The 19,226-nt window shown below is 47.9% G+C and overlaps 1 protein-coding gene and 1 pseudogene across 1 annotated transcript in view; one reads left to right on the forward strand and one right to left on the reverse strand.

Annotated features, from left to right (window-relative positions):
* LOC129783857 (golgin subfamily A member 2-like) overlaps window positions 1–19,226 on the forward strand; it is a 142,938-nt gene that overhangs the window by 97,546 nt on the left and 26,166 nt on the right. The window contains exons 6-9 of the mRNA XM_055796543.1: window positions 5,694–5,787; window positions 6,447–6,553; window positions 7,100–7,158; window positions 7,408–7,549. Of these exons, the coding sequence (XP_055652518.1) occupies window positions 7,115–7,158; window positions 7,408–7,549 (186 nt within the window). The 5' untranslated portion in view covers window positions 5,694–5,787; window positions 6,447–6,553; window positions 7,100–7,114. The remainder of the gene's footprint in view (window positions 1–5,693; window positions 5,788–6,446; window positions 6,554–7,099; window positions 7,159–7,407; window positions 7,550–19,226) is intronic.
* LOC129783860 (DNA repair protein SWI5 homolog) lies at window positions 15,719–17,750 on the reverse strand (annotated as a pseudogene).

A 19,226-nucleotide genomic window follows, 5' to 3' on the forward strand; every position in this document is an offset into this window, starting at 1 on the left:
GGTGGAGCCCGGCCATGAGGCGGGGCCCGGCGATGGGCCGGGCACGTCGCGGCACGGCGATGGGCCGGGCCTCCAGGGCGGCAGCGCAGGCTGGGCGGGCCCTGGCTGCTGCCGCCGGCGGTGGGCGAAGCCAAGGCGGCGCAGGCGCGGGGCGGCCGTGGCGGCCGGCAGCGGGCAGAGCTGGCTGGCGGCGGGCAAGGAGAAGGTGAGGGGCGGCGGGGGCCGGGGCGGGCCGGGCCGGCGGTGCCGTGGGTCCGCCGGGTTCGGTTTGGCGGTTTTCCCTCCCCCTGGCCTCCCCCACACCCTTTTTTGGGGTTTTTTGGTCTCATTTTACTTATTTCCCCGCCCTTGGTTTTCTCCCCGGCCGCGGCGTGGGCGGCGTATGTGAAAGTCCTGGGGAGGGGAAAGTGTCCTGGAGCGGTTCGGGCTTCCATTTTGGAGTTCTGCCAATAACGGGTCCTTCTTTCCCCACCTGGAGGCCGAGGCGCGGCGCGGCCCGGCCCGGCGGGGGGCCGGAGGGCGGGCTGCGGGCTGGGGAAAGGGGCAGTTGACCGAACTGCCTGGGGCTCGCTTGCCTGGGGGCTTCACCCTGCTGGAGCACGAACGATTCGGCTCGGAAGACCCAGCCGAATTCAAGCGAACGGCTTATCCGACTAGCTTCTCCTGGGTGAAGCGGGTGCGATTGAAAAATCCGTTGTAGGTTGCTTCTGCCCTTAGTTCACAGTGACTACGCTGCTTGTATTAACATGGCATTTGTCTGTAAGGACTGTAATTTTCCTCCTCAAAATCTTTCACAGAGTGGGAGACCTTACTGTCAGGTGTTGATGTTTCACTTGACATTCAGATTTCATTGCCCTTTATTCATTTTTCCTTAATGCTCTTAGTTATAACCCTAAAAAAAACCCACCCCAAGATACTTCTTTTCATCTCCTTGTAGTTGCAGGATGGAGTATCAAGTCGTTTCCCAGCAACTCTTAGCTGTATACAAAAGTTGAACACTCATCACATTAGATCTTAGGTTAGCCTTTTCTGGACGTGTTTTGATTTTTATTTTTCTTCCGCCGGAGCGACAAACTCATTGAAGAGCATTTCTCTTGGTCTTTTTAGCCAGTGGAGTTGGGGCTGGGGAGTTGACATCATTCTCACGGAAGGCATATTCTGTTTGGATTTCAGATCATTATTATTATTATTTTTCACAGCTGAAGGAGTATCAGCAGAAGAAGAGCCCTGGAGCAGCTGCAGGAGCTAAGAAAAAACACAAAACTAAAGACGACGGTCGGCCCGAGACTCCCACGGGCGATGACCGGCAGCCTCCAGAGAATGTGAGTGCCTCGGTCTTTGTCCCAGCTCATTTGCTACCTCCTTGCTCTTTGGTTTTTCTGAACAGCTGCCCTGAGGAAGCTGTCTAGTTACTCCTGCCAACCCGTTTTACAACAGGCGATGAAACTTGCGCAGGGGATGCACAGTCTGGCAAGTTCCAGTGCTGGGTTTAAATAGGTTTAGGCAGGAAGTCGGATCCTTTGAGTCAAGCGTTTACAGGCTTTAGCGTCTTCGTGTTGCCAGGCTTCTGAAGAGGAAAGGGCAGGAACTATGCCGATAAGCAATAGAAACGCGTTCAGGCACAAACATAAAACCCCAGCCTTTTTAAACGAATTCTTTTCAGGCAGTTTATTTAAATGGAAGGCTTGATCAAATTGTGATAGAAGCTCAGGGAAGTCAAATTTGGTAGCCCAGAATTGTCTTCCGCTGTTGCTGTGGCAAAGCTCTGATTTTCGTTCCACTTGCATCATTTTGGTAGCTTATTTTCCTACCATTGCTTCAGTTCAGTTGTCATAAAGTAACTCCTGTTTACTACATATCCGTGCGTCTCTTATCAATAAACGTAACTATAGTAATCACCAGGGGTACCAGTTAGATGCAGTGAAACCTGTAAGATGGAATGGAGTTCACTCTGGTTTGCCTTTGTATTCCTTTTGTCCTGTTAATTCTCTTGATATTTGATGTGGAGCTTTAAGCAGTCAGCTCAAGAAAACACTCCTGGATCTCAGCGGTGTCTGCAGTCATCCTACTGAACAATATGATATTTAAGCATTGAGAAGCAAAAAATCCTGGTTTAGAACGTCAACTTTCAGCAGTGGGAAGAAAAGCTGAGTGGGATGAACGGACAGCATGTATTCATGGAAAGATGTATTCTTGATTTAGTGGAAAAGAATGGGAAATCAACCTGCATCATTGACATTAGCTTGTCGCAGAGGGAGTCTGCATCTCTCCTTACCCAGAAAAGGATGTTTTCTCTGTGTGGTACTTTGGAGTGAAAGGCGCTATAAGGAGTATTATTGTGATAGTCAGTTCTTTCTTAGTAGCGACTTGTTTCCGTGGGGAATAAAACTGGCTGACTTGACTGCTTTGCTTGTAGTCTACATCAGATGTGAATGGAGAAAGTGCTGTTTCTTCCACAAATATTAAGGAAACGGAAGGAGGTTGTTCTCAGTGTCCCCGTCCCCCCCCGCCCCCTTTCTTATTTGCTACTGTTGATAACTTACTGGGATTCTGCTTTCGGCAGTGTTAGCGAGACCTCATTGAATGCACAGTTCTCGTTCACTGCTGTCTAGTGTTGTCTTGTGCTATCATCGGGTAGTTGTGATCAACACTGGGAGGCAGGTATCGGAGGTGTTTCCAGTTTGGGGACTGGGGATAATCTGGCTTCCGTGCAACTGCCGTTCTTATTTCTGAGTCACTGTTGGGTCAAAATGAAGCCTTGGCAGAATGGATAAAATGTGTTGATGTCTCAGCTGCTTTTGTTGAAGCGGTAGATTTTTGTTTTGTTTGGAGAATCTGATTATCACAGTTCGATAGGATTTATTTTTCTGTCCTCTTTAATTCCTGCTTTTTTTCCTCCCCTCCTCCTCTTCTGCTCCTTCCTTTTTCTCCTGTCTGCATGTGCCCATCAGACACGTTACCGGGAGCTGGCAGTAGCCCTGGATTCCAGCAATCTTAACGAACAAGCAGTTCGTTACACAGATAGAGGAACTGGTAAGAAACAACCCAACCAACCAGTCTGACGTGGTCCTCGCTGCTCCTCCAAGCTCTTTGGGTGTCTGCAAAGTTATGGGTTCTCTCCTAGTGCCACAAGGAAGGCTGCTTACACGGCACTCTGTAGGGAACAAAATGAGCTGCACGGAAAACCTGTTAAGGGGCTCAAAGTCTAAGGCCGCTGGTGAATGTATTGGCTCAACTGAGGAACAAGAAACGGAGTTTTGTTGTTTCCATTTAAGTGTGCTCTGCTGATCTCATCAGGCTTTCCCTGGATGGTAAGCATCCTGATAAAACAGCTATTTCTGCGCCTGGTCCGAATCCTTGAAACACAGAATTCTGGTGCTGGCAGCAGTGTGAAAACCTGTTTCTGCAGGTGGTGCTGCTGATCTAACGATATCGGCAGAGTGGGAGCAGTAGGTCTCTGAGAGGGTCTGGGGCTGGTTTCTGATCATATCCTCAGCTTCTCTTGGCACGATGAGTGAACTGCTTTGTCCTGTGGCCTGCATGGATTCCCGCTGCAGCTTTTCAGCCTTCAGCTTTAACGCTGCAAGAAATGCAGCCAAGTGGACTTGTTTCAGTCTGACAAGAGCCTTTCTTGTGTGAAATGCTTTCCCCCATTTTGTTCCTCTGTAGAAGTACACTTTTTGCAAAGTTCAGCATTTCCCGGTGTACCCCGTGACCCCCCCTTGTTGTTTTCCTTTGGGGTTTGGGTTATTTTTGTTCCATTCTGGTTCTTTTTGTGTTTTAGCTGGGCTGCAGAGGAACTTGGCATAGTGCATTGCCCACCCAAGATTCTCCTTGTTTGCCTGCTTTTACGCTGGCCTGCAACTGTGTAGGGCCTTTGCTGCATTTGTGGTCTTGCCTTTGCTTTTGCTGGTTATGTTGTGCATGGGCATTGCTAGAATCAAAACCTCTCGCTCATCGCTCTTCCATCTGTAGTCACCTTTCAAAATGCATTGAAGTAGTAGCAGTAGTAGTAAAGAAAGAGCTTGGACAATGCTCATTCTTTGGGAAGGCAAAAAAGCCCTGCTTCTGTAGTTAGTTACGAGGCATCTGTGAAGAAGCTGTCAGGGAGACAACAAGCAAATAGCAAACGCAGCAGCACAGTTGTGTGGCGGCCTGGGTAGGCAGCTGCCACCTTTGTCTCCTTCACCTCATCTAAAGGTGCATTACCTACGGACAACAAATCTCCAAATACTTCACGGGTAAGATGGAAATGGGCTAGGACAGAATTACCCCTTCTCTTTGTATCTGGCTTCAGCCCTCCCATACCACCTCCTGCAGAAGTCTGCCAACACAAGTGCGGCTCTGCGTGACTTAAGGCGAGCTCTTCAGTGGAAGAAAGGTCTGAGGTCTCAGTTCGAGGAAAAGACTACGTTTTTCTTTGGGGGTTTGGGTTGTGTTTTTTTTTTTTTTATTGGTGGTGCTTTTTAAAAAAACCCAGCATTTCTGGCGATCACCCCAATACACCAGGATTACTGCCATCAGTTGCACAGATGTGGGGGTGCGAGTTTAACTGAAGGTGGTAGATGCTCAGATGTAGACATGGAGGGGTTTCAGCAGCGGTGTTGGAGAACAACTGTGGCAATCTACTGAGCGATGAAAAAGATGCCTGGCAAATAAAGTACATTAGTGAAGGCAGCTCCAGATCTCGTATTTTTAATAGCTAAGATGAACTTCCTAGTCCTCTACAGAAAGGACGGTGGAAATTCTGTTTGCGTGAATTGGGCATGTATCCTACTTCGTTGAAGTGAAAATGTGTTTCAGATGTGTGAGAGTATTTTCTCTTGATACTGGTGCATCACTTTTCTTCCACGGAAGGAGCAGAGCCAGGAGGCAGTGGATCAGCTGGAGAAGGTAAAGTGTGTCCCGTTTTTGGATAGGCAGAAAAATAGTATCTCTTTCTTGGCGGCGTGGAGAGTATAGTGGGCTGTGGCACAGGCACGTGTGGTCTTGTCTTGTGTTAGATTCAGTTTCATTGTAGCGTAGGGTTGAATAATTTGACTTCATGAGTTAGGCCTGCCTGGCAGGTAGCGTTCTTATTTTGACACAAGCGAACGTTTAAATACTCAAGTATTAGAGGAGTGTGGTGGAGGCAGGAGAATACAAGTCCTTGCCAGTAGCTTGCTTCCAAGCACTACCGTATTTATGCTAGCAGCGATTGTGCTATGCTGTTACTGCCAATCTAGGATGGATAAATAGTGAAGGCGTTCAAATAACGCAGGGCTGAAGTATGTCTTTAAAAGGACTGCTGCAAGTACTACCAATGTATCACTGCTTTTTTAGTTTGACACAAAACAAGGGTTACCCATCTACATTTTTGTGCTAAATAGGCATCATTTGTTTATACAGGAAAAGGAGGAGTTGGAAAATACATTTTCTGAAGAGCAAGCCGCGCTGAGGGAACAGCTACGGGTAAGGCAGAGCCTCCATTACAGTAACACCACCTGCCTTCTGCTGTTCTCTGGATTACTGACCATTCACAGTCTTTACTCAGGAAGCCACGAGCGCGTTTCTTCAGGAAAACTGGGAGCCAGCCAGACTGTACTTAACTGCACGAGCTCTTTCCCTTTACTGAGTTAGCCTTTTGTGGCAACAGTGATGTTGCAGTTACAAGCAAAGAAGTTTTGTGCTGAGCCGATTTTCCTTTCCCGAAGGTTCGTAACAAGACTATTGGAATTCTATCTTCTGAGGAGTCTGAGTTGCAGGCGGCCCTTGCACATACTCAGGAGGCTGCACGGAAGAAATCAGGTAACTGACTGTGAGCGCTCCAGCTCAAGCTGTTGGTCAAAGTGTGAATTTCAAGCCAGAGGCATGACAGTTGCTGGCAGCCAGCTCACAGCAGTGGCCGACTCCTGGGTGGGCAATACTTGGCACCATCGCTGCCTCTGTCGCCAGAGCTGCCCCCAAGTGGGAGCATGTTGATCCCATGGCAGTTGAGGTTCTTTTGTGCATCGCTAAAGCCTTGTCAGCCCTGTTCAGCCCCGGCGAGTACCCCAGGCTGTTCCTTTCTGACTTTCTTCTGATCCTTTTAAAACTTAGTTCCCTTTTCGCCACCCTCCCTCCCACACAGCTATCGCGTAAAGGTAGGTTTTACCCGAGCCCTTCATTCTGAACCAAGTTTGAGCAACTTCTCCTATTAGAAAGAAAGATCCCAACCAACATATTGCCTACTCTGCAGAGGAAGTTTCGTCGTCTCCCTCAAAGTGAGGATGGTAGTTACAGAGAGCTTTACTGCCCAGAGCTGCTAGTGAGCCACCTGTAGAGCCAGGGGCGGAACCAGGTCTACTGACTTGCAAAGCTCTGTGCTGCCTTAAGAGCTTGTTGACAAAGTAGAAAGTGCTGTTTAGCCAGTTCCAAAAAGCTCTTTGTGGTCCAGCCTCAACTCTACTCTGTCCTGACTTTTTCAGGAGAAGCCAAGAGCTTTGCTGCTCATTTACATTCATCTCGCCAGAGGGTAGTGGAGCTGGAACGTACTTTGGCCTCCATCTCTCTGCAGCAGAAACAGGCAGAGACGGTAAGAGTCACCTCTGCTTACGCTTCACCAGCAGCTCTGCCTTTGGCTATTTGCTTGTCAGTACACTAATGCAAAGTCTGTAGTCCCTGCTCGGAGAAGGGGCAGAAATTAACATTCTGAATTGTTAATTAACCTTGTAAAGCCCTGTGTTCTCCACGGTCAAGGCAAAGTTCATTCAGGTTTCTGTGACCACTAATCATATGGTCCAGTTGCTGTCTTCAGATCCGGCACCTTACTTCATTAGTCTTGCCAGCTCCACGCAACAGGAGCGCCACCGAGACCTTGTCTCAGGAGGGTCTCCATCAGGCAGACACTTCAGTATCGATATTCATCCAGAAGTCTGCAGAAAGGACCTCACGTCCAGTTAGTAGCATCGCGTTTGAAAAGGCTGAGCAGATTTATTCCTGGCAAATTCAGGAGGTTGTAAGCAAACCTGTCCTGAAGGATTTTGCCAAAGTTCTGATGTTTCCACTTCAGCTGATCGGCTAAAGGTGAAGTATTTTGCTGAAGTCTGCAGCTGAATCAGTCATTTCTTTTTTTCTCCAGCATAACGAAGAGTTAATGAAGGAGCTAGAAGACCTGAAACTGGAGCTGTACAAACAAAGGTAAGTCCATTTGCTGCTTGTTACTGCAGAGTAACACTGCTCTTCCCGGTAGAGCCACAAAACATCACAAGGGGCATGCACCACAGGTGGTGACTTGGGAGGTTGGATATTCAGCTTAAAAAAAGTGACTGGATGTGATGTTTCAGTGATTCTAACTGTTACGACTAGCTGGATTGTAAATTTATGACATGTACTTGCCCAGACCCATAGTACATACAGTGATGCTGCTTTAATCTTGGTTTGTTTCAGCAAAAGCAGTGAGGAAATAAAGCAGCAGAATGCAGAGCTGTCACAGAAGATTCGCTGCCTGTCTTCCAAGATCTCAGCTAAGGATTTGCATATGGACAATTTGCATCAGAAACTGGACATGGCTGAACGGAGGATCCAACAGGTGCCCATACTGCTTCCAGGCTGTGAGGGTAGATCACACTGACCGTTGTAAGACTTTGCTTCTGAGAGTGGGGGCAAGGCTTAACCCTTGTTCGGAAAGGAAGGCACAAAACCTCATCAAGGCATCCTCTTGGTCAAAGGCCTTCAGCGAGGCCTCTGAGGAACAGAAGGTCTGTTTGAAGGAGCTGGAGCAGTAGACTGAAAGCTGTTGTGACGCTGGTCTGCGAAAAGAATGTTCTACAATATGAGAGGGTGACTGAACATACAGCGCGTGACAATACGAAGACTTTTCCTGCTTTGTATCTGTTTGGCATTTTGGTTACGCAGCTGTCTCGTGGTCTCACTGAGAAGCCAGTTGAATAGGGCTGGTGTTTGTACCCACCCTTGCAGAAGGTGAATTGGACAATGGTAACTTGAAGGTCAGCTGGGGAAAGTTAAGAGAAGCAGCCAGTTAGGAAGGGAATTCAGGAAGCCAGCTGTTAGCAGTTCAGAGAGCAAGCCGGTGTGAACCTGAGCCTGTGAGGGAAGAAACTGCTCTTTTGTTTATTTTGGGGTTTGTTTTTTTTTTCCTCCCCAGACAGTGGCTTAAGTTACCCTTGAAATAAAGGCAGCTGCTCCTCTTCTGGGAAAAGTACTGTGTGCCAACTGCCATGCTCCAGACGTTGGCTTTAAATTCCTGACGTGTTTGACAACTTTTAAAATCACAAGCTTTTAGACCATCTGATCTGGCTGTGTAATACAGACTCTGGAAATGCACAAAGTTTCTGAGCCAGATTTTTAGATTAAGAAAATAGGTTTTAATCAAACAAGTCGTAAATACAAAATTGGTAGGGAGGAGCTGTCTAGCTCAGCCTGTTTTACAGGGCTAAAATCTAAGCTTTTTGATTTTAATCTCCTTCCCCCCTCCTCTTTTTTTTTTCTTTTTTTTTTTCCCCATTGAACATCACCGTGAGTTGGAGCACTTTAAGGTTGCAACATGGATCATGTGGCAGGTTGCTATCAGGGGAAAGGCTATGCAGAAGTGGCGTGTTAACATTTTGCCATGACTTTTTGATTTTTCTTGGCAGTTGTCAAATCAGGCAGGGAGTCTGGATGCAAAGCAGCAGTTGCAGGTGGCACTGGAGGAGAAGGCAGGCCTGGGAACCCGGGTTGCTCAGGGCTTGTACGGAATGACATCCAGATCTTCATGTCTGTAAAGAAACTTGTGTGGCAGAAGAATGCAGCCTGAGCTTTGCGTTAACACTGGTTTCTTCAGGCTTTATCCCTGAAGCGGTCACTGCCAAATTTCTTTAGCCAATGTGATTTTCTTTGTGTTTTATTTTGTTTTGAACAGCTCTCAGGGTCAGTTCACCAGCTCCAGACAGAAAGAGATCACTATGTAAAGAAACTGAAGGAGGTGCGGAGAATGTGGCAGCAGTAGGTGCAGCAGTTCTCTGAGCAGGTAACACCAGGGGCAGCGTCACAGCTGCTCTAGACAAACACAGGCAGGAGTGAATGCACCATGAACGTTGTTTTAACTTTTATGGTGTGGCCTTGCAGGTCCATGCAATGGCAGACGAGGAGGAGGAGCACATGGCCTGAGGAGACTCCCGAGTTCAACCAGAAGACCTTTTATTAGTCCAGAACCCACGCTTATAATATCCTCGTTTGCTGTTCACGCGACCCATACTAAAATATCCTTGGTTAATCAATACTGTTCACGCACTTCTTGGCCACGTATAATTGGTTAATTACTAAGCTGCAAATGCACTGAACTTCTTGCGTTTTTTTTCTCTCTTCTTTCTTATCTCTGTGGGTTTCATGTTCTCAGCCAGCCGCCGAGATGTGGCATCGCGCATCCGCTCTGGCCTTGCTTCATACCCCGCCTTCCTTCCAGGCGTTCAGCCAACCTTATCGTACTTTCTCTCTTCTTTAGCCTTCAAGGCCCTTCACAGGCATCGTGGCCTCCAGCACTGGCCATAAAGCTCTCTGCAATTCCCCCGTCTTTATTTTGAACAGAAACAACATTAGAGGTTAAACTACTTTTGAATCATTATACAGTTCAGCATACAGGGAATAATGGTCAACATGACTACAATTACCAATAACAATATTCCTCCGCGTGTTGTAAACTCCTGCAACCATCTGGTGGTTCCCCGAGACTTGAAAAGATTCCGCAACCGATCTCCCAAAAGTTCATGCCGTAAGCCCTGTGACGTGTCCTTCAATTTTTGCAACTGACTGTGAATTGACGCGGAACAGCCCGGAAGGTTCGTACAACACATTCCTTAGCGCTGTGCACTGTAGGCTACTGCAGAGGAACGAAGCTGGGTTAATCAGCACTGACAATGTACAGCTGTGGGCTGGCTTCAGGGGCGGTGGGTTGGCTGGTGTAGACAAGGTGCAGCTGTGGCTGGTTCTGTGAAGCGGTTGGGCAGCCGAGGAAGAAGCAGAGAGGGTGAGCGTGCCCTGGATGAGGCGAGACTAGAAGGCAGCAGAGGGACTGCCATGGAGAGTGTGATGGTAAAAGACCTGGCTGCAGCTGGCTCCTTTGGAGAGTGCTGCGACAGGCCACTCTCTGCTGTTCACTTGCCTTCTACAGGTGAGATCACATCCCTCCTTTCTTTCTGTCTCATGCTGGTGTCTTCTCGTGCTCCCTCAAAGTTATGTGACTCTTTGCTGCAGGTTCTCAGCTGCACATTATCAATGTCAAAACAACCCACTGTCTCTGTTCTCTACAATTCACCCCTGTTTGTGGTTTTTGGTTTTGTTTCTTTGTTGGTTTTTATTTTGTAAAAGGTTGCTTTACCATGTTATGGAGTTGTCTGCGGCGAATGAAGAGACGGGACGCAGCTTGATGCAAGCAAGTTGTCCCTTTATTAGTGATTTTCTTACAATTATATACGTTTCTACCTTCTACATATTACACACTGATTGGTTAAATCTTAAGCGTAAAAAACACTGATTGGGTGATACTTAAGGCACACCGTTAGAACAATAGGAACTTATTAGTTTACCTTGACATAGCAACAGTTTCTATTCCAAAGTTAAGGAGTTTCTTTCTACGCGGCTTTCTTGATTAACAAAGTTACATATCGGCGCCATCCGTTCCCTTATCTGGCTACTTGTTTCTCTGTCCGTCTGGTTGCCTCCTCAACTGTAAGGGCTCAGGGGTCTGCAGTTAGCTTGTTCCTTTGTTCCCAGGGCTTGTGCCCTGCAAGTTCTAACAAGTCTCTATTCATCAGGCTATCAGTACTTGGACTCTTGTCATTGAGGCCTTGTCCTACAGTTGTCATCCCTTTTTCTTTTGTTTTCTTTCTCACTGCTTAATTACCAATTTTGGCCTTATTTTATGTGTACGTTTGTACATTTCAGTCGGGTTCACAAAATGTTAAACTTGTTATCGGTGCATTTCATCCAGAGGTCAACATACAGGTTTATGATTATTTATAAGAACGTGCAATAAGCTATGGGAGTTTTATGAAAATATTTTTCAGGAACTTCTAATCAAATAAATGAGCATGAGAAATTGTGTTTAACTTGTAAATTCTATATATAAGCTGTTAAGGAACATTTTCTATCCTAACGTGAAAAGATAAAACCTACTTAAAAGCTCTTGAAATCTTGCCCTTGGGCGAGTGTTCCGCTGTGCCTCCATTCTAAAGCATGGAAGTGGAAATTGTGTAGGGCAAAGTTTCACTTTAAATAACTGCTCAACTGTTATTGCTGCTTTTCAAAGAACCTGAAAGCATACAGTGAAGACTTGGAACTAAACAAACAGCTGAATGGACACCTCTAGATTGTTACTGGAATTAAATGCAGAAGTTAACTATAAAAGTTTCTCAAAATGTTCTGCTTGCTTTGTGTTGGTTGTTTATATAGAGATAGATAGATAAAACTATACACAAACAGGGAAATAAAAAAATGCTTAAAAAAATAGGGAAAGAGAATAGTGTACGGTATTTATAGCTTAGGCACCTTTTTTTAAAAAAAAAAATATTGTAGATAAACTATTACTTGAACATGCAGTACATCCACAGCTCTGAATTCATACCGGTTTCGTAGTGTGATATAGTCCTGTATGAACCATAGATCAACTACATGTTAAATGACTCTTCTCCATCGCCGTTGTCGCGATCTTTGAGCTTCGTAGCAATGCCTAGGTCACAATCCTTTAGCTTAGGGAACTTCACCAGGTGAAAATGCAAGCATCTATTTCTAATACAAATTTGCAGAATGCAGTTTAGTCACAAGACACTTTATGGAGAGATATTACGTTGTATGGTGTATAACCTATGAGAAGTGAGAAAATGGTGTTCCTGAAAGAAAACGCTTCACTAGATCGTTACTTTGGAACGGGTTTTGCACCTGCTATACTGCAAGAATCCCCTAAGCAGTGATGTGTCTTTGTGGACTTTGAGATATCTGTGTGATGAGGTTTAAACTTAACACGCAACCTGATTTCAAGTACAACTCTAGGCACAAGTGTGGGAAAGAGCATGCTGTCAGGACACAATCTTTCTCGCTTACAAGGTATCAAATGGTATGTTACTCAAGTTAAAGTCTAACTTCTACGACAACTTCATTTTCACCAAAGGAGCTGCAGTTAAGTACGCAAACTACTGCAGCTCAACTGAAGTTTCCCCGCTGCAACGGAGTACAGAATGCTTTTCCCACCGACCTTAAAGGTTGTGGTGGTGGGGATGAAGGTGTGACAGATACTTCTAACTCAAAACAAATTGTCAGCTGTGTTAAATTCACCTGTACACAAAGAACACGTTATTCCTTCTGAGGCAACAGCTGAGGATTTGAACAGTCTCTTTTCACCTTGAGCTGTTCCCAGTTTAGAGGTTATGGAAAAAAAGAAATAACTCAAAAGGTATTCTGTCAATATGCTGATGCAGTTGCATGTTAAATTCTGGTCACACTGAAACAGAGTTATGTTCTAGCATTCATATATAGGTAGCACTCCATTACGGCTTATGAACAAAATTCAGAAGTTCATCTTATCTCACGTTTCTTGGAATTCGATTAGGTTGCAGTCTTATTAAAGTCACTTTTTTTTTCTTTTTTTTTTTTTTTTTTGGAATGCAACCAGAGACACTTGACCGTAACAGAGAAGCCCATATTGACATCTCTGAGCCCGGACACAAACCGCAGCTGCACGTACCACCAGGCTCAGGGCAGAGCTCATTCACGCAGTTACATAGCTATGTACCGCTACACGCATGCAGACACCTATTTGTCACTAGATAACCGTGTTCGTCTTTCCTTCTCTCCTTCACAATACCTAGCTGTTCTCTCATCTCTTGTTAGGTCAGCCATTCCCCATTTTCCTCTCCTGTATCTCTCTTCAGACGTTCTCTATCCTCCTCTTTTTTGCTTGTGAATTGCGACAAGGCAAAGGTGGTGTGTAGCTGGGTGCCCGTGACCTGATTTATGTCACACTCAGCTAAACGCTGAATACAGGACAAAAAGGCGTGGGAGACAGAAGGCAAACATCAATACGGGGGTTAAGGCGATTATAATAAATCCTGGACTACTTTGGATCCACGGCCCAAAGTTTCCCAGCCGTGAGAAGAGACCAAAGGCCTCCCACCCCTGGCTCTGCTGCAGGTCTTTGGTTTAAGTTTTGTATGCTTTTGTGGATTGATTCAGAGTGGTCACTCAGACTGACGTAACACATCCTATCAAAGCCTTCACACCCTTGTCCCTGCGCTAATAATAAAAATCAATAGCAACTCGGTTCTGTAGCAACATACGACGGACAGAATCGACACCTGTTAATAATAATAAGCCTGGGAAAAAAAAAAAAGAAATAGTATTGTAGTACTACTTTCTTTAGCAAGCTAGCAGCCTTATTTACGAAGCCAGTTAAGAGCGTGCACTGTTCTTACAGAAGAGATTAGAGAAGCAAAAACGTGTCACGCTGCATTCCAGAACTCAACCTGGGAGTTACAGTCTGCTGTGAGTTCTGGGTTATAACCATTTGACACGTGTTGGGGTTGCGACTGTGCAAGGGCTGCGATGCCCACTTGCAATTTTCATTGGCATTATCACAGCTAGTTGTTTTGAAAGCAACCCTTGAGCTTCCTCCTGCTCGACTTGTTGTTGCAAACTATTCTGAAGCCGATCAATAAAGTTAGTCTATGACTCTCTAGGACCCTGCAAGACTGTGGCGAAGGACGCACTAGAGGCTCGCCCAGACTCCCGTATCCCCCTACCCGGACTGCCTTCATAGCCATCTCCTCCGTCTGCAAATAGCTGTCCCTGGGATGCCTTGCCTGAGTCACAGGATTGGACGGCACAATTATTTTCTCCAGCCAGCGGCTCACAGTTCACAGCAATTCCCCGATTAAGCTTTTCAATCGAGGCCACTACACATAGCTCGCAAAAATCAGATAACCACATCATGCACTGCGTCGGAGTGCGTACCACACAAAGCGATGACTTCCAATAATCACGTGGTGTGAGTGTATAAGGCTCTGCCATCACTTCAAGAAGGGACACAGCAAAAGTACTATGAATCCCCCCTTCCCGCACGGCTTTGCTTAACCCTTTAACAGCCTCGTATTGCACAGGCTGCCACTCTGCAGGTTGATTTGGCTGACAAAATAGTGAACGTGCCATGGCGCCTCCCAAATGCCCTCGCTTAAGCGCTTCCCGCTTGCATTGCTGCCACCGATCCCGCAGACCCCCTTTCACCCTCCCCGAACATACAGCCAGTGCATCAGGGGGAGGAGGAAAAAGGTCTAGCTCCTCTTCCGGGTCTATAGGACCTGGGTCCAAAGGTTTATCAGCGTCAATGGAATCATTGTCCGAGTTGTCCTGTTCCCGCGCTCGGTCCTGTGCTGTGAGGGTCGCTGCAATCAGTGACAGGAGCTCTGGGGGCAGAGGAGGTGTGGAGGGAATCGCCGTCGTTGACGGTGTGTTGAGAAGAGCCGCGCTGTCGGGGGGATTTACAGCCTCCCCTGGTTTAGCGCCGTTAGTAGAATTAGCCCACGCTTGGCAAAAGAGGAGTCAGAATTTGCCAGCAAGGCGCTAAACACATGCCTGCCACGGAGTCCCCCTCCACGGCAGCATCACACAATCGCCTGCCGACCGCTTGCCAGGCAGGAATTTGCAAAGTGCCATCAGGTGGAAAGTCCAGCACTTTGTCACAGATCCATTCTAGCAGAGTCACTAGCTGCGGACCCATCATCACATTCTCTAACAAAATTTGTGTAAAAGGAGAATATAGTGCATTTTGCGTGACAGTTTTCCGTAGTTCCTTAATCATTTCCCAGTGAAATGCCTGATATTGGCCCGGGTGTCTATCTTGTAATATCACGGGAAACGCGTGCGCTCCCTCTTTCGTACTTTCCAAGTGCACTCTCCTCCAGCCCTCTGTAACGCGTCTGCCGAGATCATTTTCATCATCGCCGCTGCTCCCCTTATTACCGCTCTGCCGCACCACTCGCTTCCTCCTTACTTTTGACTGTTCCTTTTTTAGCCGCAAGAACGAAATGTGCTGCTCCAGTTCCTCCAGGCTGTAGCCTCTGTAGCAGTAAAGGTAATTCGGCACCTACCCATTACTGGGTAGCGCTGCCACACCGTCACCATTGAGAGTCCTCAGAAAACATTTGAGTAATAGATGTTCCAGTTGTCTCAGAATAGAGGTTAAGAATTTGCTCCCAGGTTCACGCACTGTTTTATAGGCTCTTCAAGAAGTGAATTCCTGAGAAATGTGACAGCTGCTTTATTCAGACAGGACAGTTCAATACAACTTCACCTTTTGCCATTCACCACAGAAATGATACAGAACCTCTAGATACCCGAGCAGTTAAGTACAAAAATGCAGAATACCCAGCCTCACCCAGATGTGATCATAAAACAAAACCAATCCCCAAGCCACCACAAATTCAGCCTTCTTCCCTTGCTGCTTCCGAGGGTTTTTTCTTTTCTTTCAAAGCAGCTATTACATTGCACGTTTGCATGCCCTCGCTTCCTCTATTATTCAGTAACCAAACAGCCCCTGGATGCTGGAGAGAAGCAAGGTCTCCACGGGAAGAGTCTTCACGTCAACCTGAATTACGGCCTTTCCAACAAACGAAAAAAAAAAAATTACTGTCCCATCAGACCGGAGACAAAATTATCCAAAGTCCTACATCCCTTTCCCACAAGCAGGACACAGTTGACTGATTCAACAGCTTTCACGTTGTAAAGCTGCTCGGAAATAAGGCTGTTCATGCACGCGCTGTTGCAATTCCACACACACGCTTCTGAGGCCACCTTCTGTCCGTTCTGAACCAATACCACACCAAACCGTCACGGCCCAGTAAGTGTCAGCTTTGCAGGACGGGGCAATCTTCAGGTTCAATACTAGTCGCTAAGCTCCAGATCGTATGTATTCAGGGTAGAGCTGCTTTGTAGTAACCCCTCGGATAACAGCTGGAAAAGAAAGACCGCTGTTTTCATTACAGAAATATCAGACCAGTCAGAAAAGTTGTGTTTTCCTCCCAGTAGCCCCTAACTCTCTCACAGAACCTCCCATAGCTAAGGAACCAACCTAAGGTTTTGCAGCTGTGCTCTCTGCTTGTCTCAACACTCTTTTAAAGTATATGAAGAGCAAAACTGACAAAAATTGGTAAGACTGAACAAAGTTTGGCAGTACATAACATAGACTAAAATAGCAGTAAATGACAATTCTTTCGCATGTTCGGTTCTAAACACATCCTGCGAAAATAACGACAGAAGTGTTTGTGCCTGCACAAGTGGCTGGGCAATGAAAGCCCTAGAATTCAAGAATCTTTAAAACAAGCTCTGCCTTCGTGGCGTAGTACCGTCTCTCTCTCTGTCTACATGAAAACATTGACTGAGTTGTTCATCAACAGTTTTCCCCTTCCTTACCCAGTTTGCCCAGCAGCATCTGCCCAGCATCTTTAATATCATTGTACTCATGGAGCAGAGAAATGTGCTGCTCCAGTTCCTCCAGGCTGTAGCCTCTGTAGCAATAAAAGCAGACAAGGTCACAAATGCCGCACGGCGAGTGTTGCCCCTACTGACCCAGCACAGCAAGGAGATTTGAGACGCTCAAGCCTGGCACTATCCAAAGCAGAATCCGAAGGCAGCAAGTACAGTTGCTGCAAGTCATCAACACGAAAGCTACAAATGAGTAGACCCGCATTTTGTGTGGGGTTTTTTTTGCCGAATCGACTTACAAAAAAACCGCAACCCACCTGAATTCTCAGAATCAAGTAGAAACAGGAATAGGCTGTGGTGAATTCAGTTTATATCTGTATCTCTAATCTGTAGCTAGTGAAAAAAAAACGCGTGGTGGTAAAGCAAAAAAGCTTTGGGAACAGCCTTTGTTGCTCTGCCATTTCCATTCTCTGTACTACACGTGACCTTAGAAAATAACACTCCTTTGCAACAAATAACCCACAGAGGTACCCTCTCTTTAAAAAGCAAGCAGCAACTTTATCTCAAAAGAGCTGCTAATAAGCAGCTGCCACAGTAGGTCATAAGAAACCACAGTTAAAGCAGTTGCGCTACCTTGTAAGCGGCACCCGTCTCTTTCCAGGCCCTTCGCTTGCCTGGGAAACACCTCTGCTTCCTGAACACCAACGTTTAACCCACTCGCTTCAGACAGGAAATAAATAAACCCTTGATCGGGATGGAACAAACAAGGAAACTGTTTCATCCGGGGCTAAACCGGGCAGGTCATACAAGCCACAATCCCAATTTTAATTCTCACATGAACAAGGCCTTCTGGGAGCATGATGTGTCATAGCATCACGACGGTTAAAACCATTCATTCCCAGTTCACAGGTAATTTGCCTCAGCAACACCTGGGGTAAAGTTAAAATGCTCCTATCCCAGCTCCTAGTAAAACCTGGGGTTGCTTTACCAAATAAAGTGGAAAGAATTCTCTCTTAACGGGTCCCATAAATCAAAACAACGCTGTAATCAACGTTGCACAACGCCACGATAAAAACGGTGGTGTAAGAGGATGGCTTTTAGCTCTAAGCCCTAGACCGGTGGGGTTTTTTGAAACAAAAATAATTGAGGCATCACAGTGGACACTGAGCTCGCCAAGGACGCACTCGGACAATAATTGTGCAGTTTCCTGGTCTAGAGCAAGGTCTTTCTGTTTCAGCTCTTTGATTTCATACTGCAGGGCTTCTTGGCTGGTTCCATTAGGCTGGCAGGACGCGGGAGGGGGCATCTGTAGAGCACAGGAGACATTTCACGCTACGTCAGCCCAGGGGAAGATGCTGCGGTGCTGGGGGGCACTAATCAGAAATGGAGAAAAGAGGAGAAAAAAAGGAAAGGAAAAACGTGTCTCCTGGGCAGGGAGGGGGGAAGCTCAGGTAAAAGACTGATGGGTTTCTGTAACGTTGCCCCGCCCCCCATCATATTCTACGGCGTTTTGTAGATTTACAGCGTCAGGTGACAATAAGACCGTAACCCCCACAATTTCGGTGTTCAGAGGCGCTGCCAGGACGAGGCAGCGCCGGGGGGCGAGGCCGGCAGCTCCGCCCCAAGAAAACACACCCCCGGCCGGGCCGTGCCGGGCCGTGCCACAGACGGCGGCCGGGGCAGCCCTGGAGCAGGGCCCGCTCCCCCCAGCCCGCGCAGGGCCTCACCGCGGACCTGCAGCCGGCCGCGCCGCTCCGCCGGCCGCCACCGGAGGCCCTGGCAGAGCAGAGCGGCGCCGCGTCAGGGGCCGGGCCGCGCCGCCTCAGCGCAGGCACGGCCCGCGGCGGGGGCGGGGAGCGGCTGGTACCGAAATCTCGGAATGAAAAACTTGCCGACCCCGATGTGAGGGAGATAAGCAGACACTTCTTTATGGACGGCCGGGTGCGTGAGTGAGTCCTCTCCCGACCAACGCACACCGAGCTTCAACATCATACAGCTCATCTAGGACTGAGTCATGCATATGCAGTAAGTATTCATGCATGAACATACTGTTTCCCCAAACTCATTAACAGACTCTCGCTTCGTATGTTAATCAGCTTCTCAGTCCTTGGCCGTGGTACAGGGCTGTACAGAGGATTCCACAGCAGCTTGTGTTGTGCAGCTGCTGGGTCCAGTGAAATATATTTCTTATTCCTCTACAGTTCTATGAAAATGATTTTATAAAATCAAATAAGGTTAGTTAATTGTAACCGTTAGCAAATCTGTAACACGGGGACCCGGCTCCTACCGCCCGGGCCCGGGCCGCGGCGGGGCGGGCGCGCTGCGACCCGCGCTCGGCGGGACCCGCTCGGCCAGGGCTGCCGCCTCCCGCCGGGCCGGCCGGGTGCGCGCGGGGCCGGCCGGGAGCGGCAGGCGCGGGCGCGCCGCGGGGCACGCTGGGAAGTGGAGTCTCCCAGCGACAGGGCCCACTGTGCCGTCAGCGCCGGGGAACAAACGTCTCCGGGAAGCTGCAGGTGAGCTCTGGGTGGGGCACGCCGGGCAGCCAGGTGTCACCCGAGCAGCGGGCGGTGCGGGCTGTCACCCGAGCAGCGGGCGGTGCGGTCTCTCAACACGGGCAGCAGGCACTGCAAGGTGGCACCTGCTCCTCCAGTCCCTGCAGTAAAAGCAGAGCCACCGGGCCCGGCAACCTCGAGGCGATGGAGCCCGGCCGCGAGCCCCGGCCGGTGGAGCCCGGCCACGAGCCACAGCCCGGCGCCGTGCCGGAGCCGGTGGAGCCCGGCCATGAGGCGGGGCCCGGC

Source organism: Falco peregrinus, chromosome 1 (genome assembly GCF_023634155.1).
Source record: "Falco peregrinus isolate bFalPer1 chromosome 1, bFalPer1.pri, whole genome shotgun sequence".
Classification (NCBI taxonomy): domain Eukaryota; kingdom Metazoa; phylum Chordata; class Aves; order Falconiformes; family Falconidae; genus Falco; species Falco peregrinus.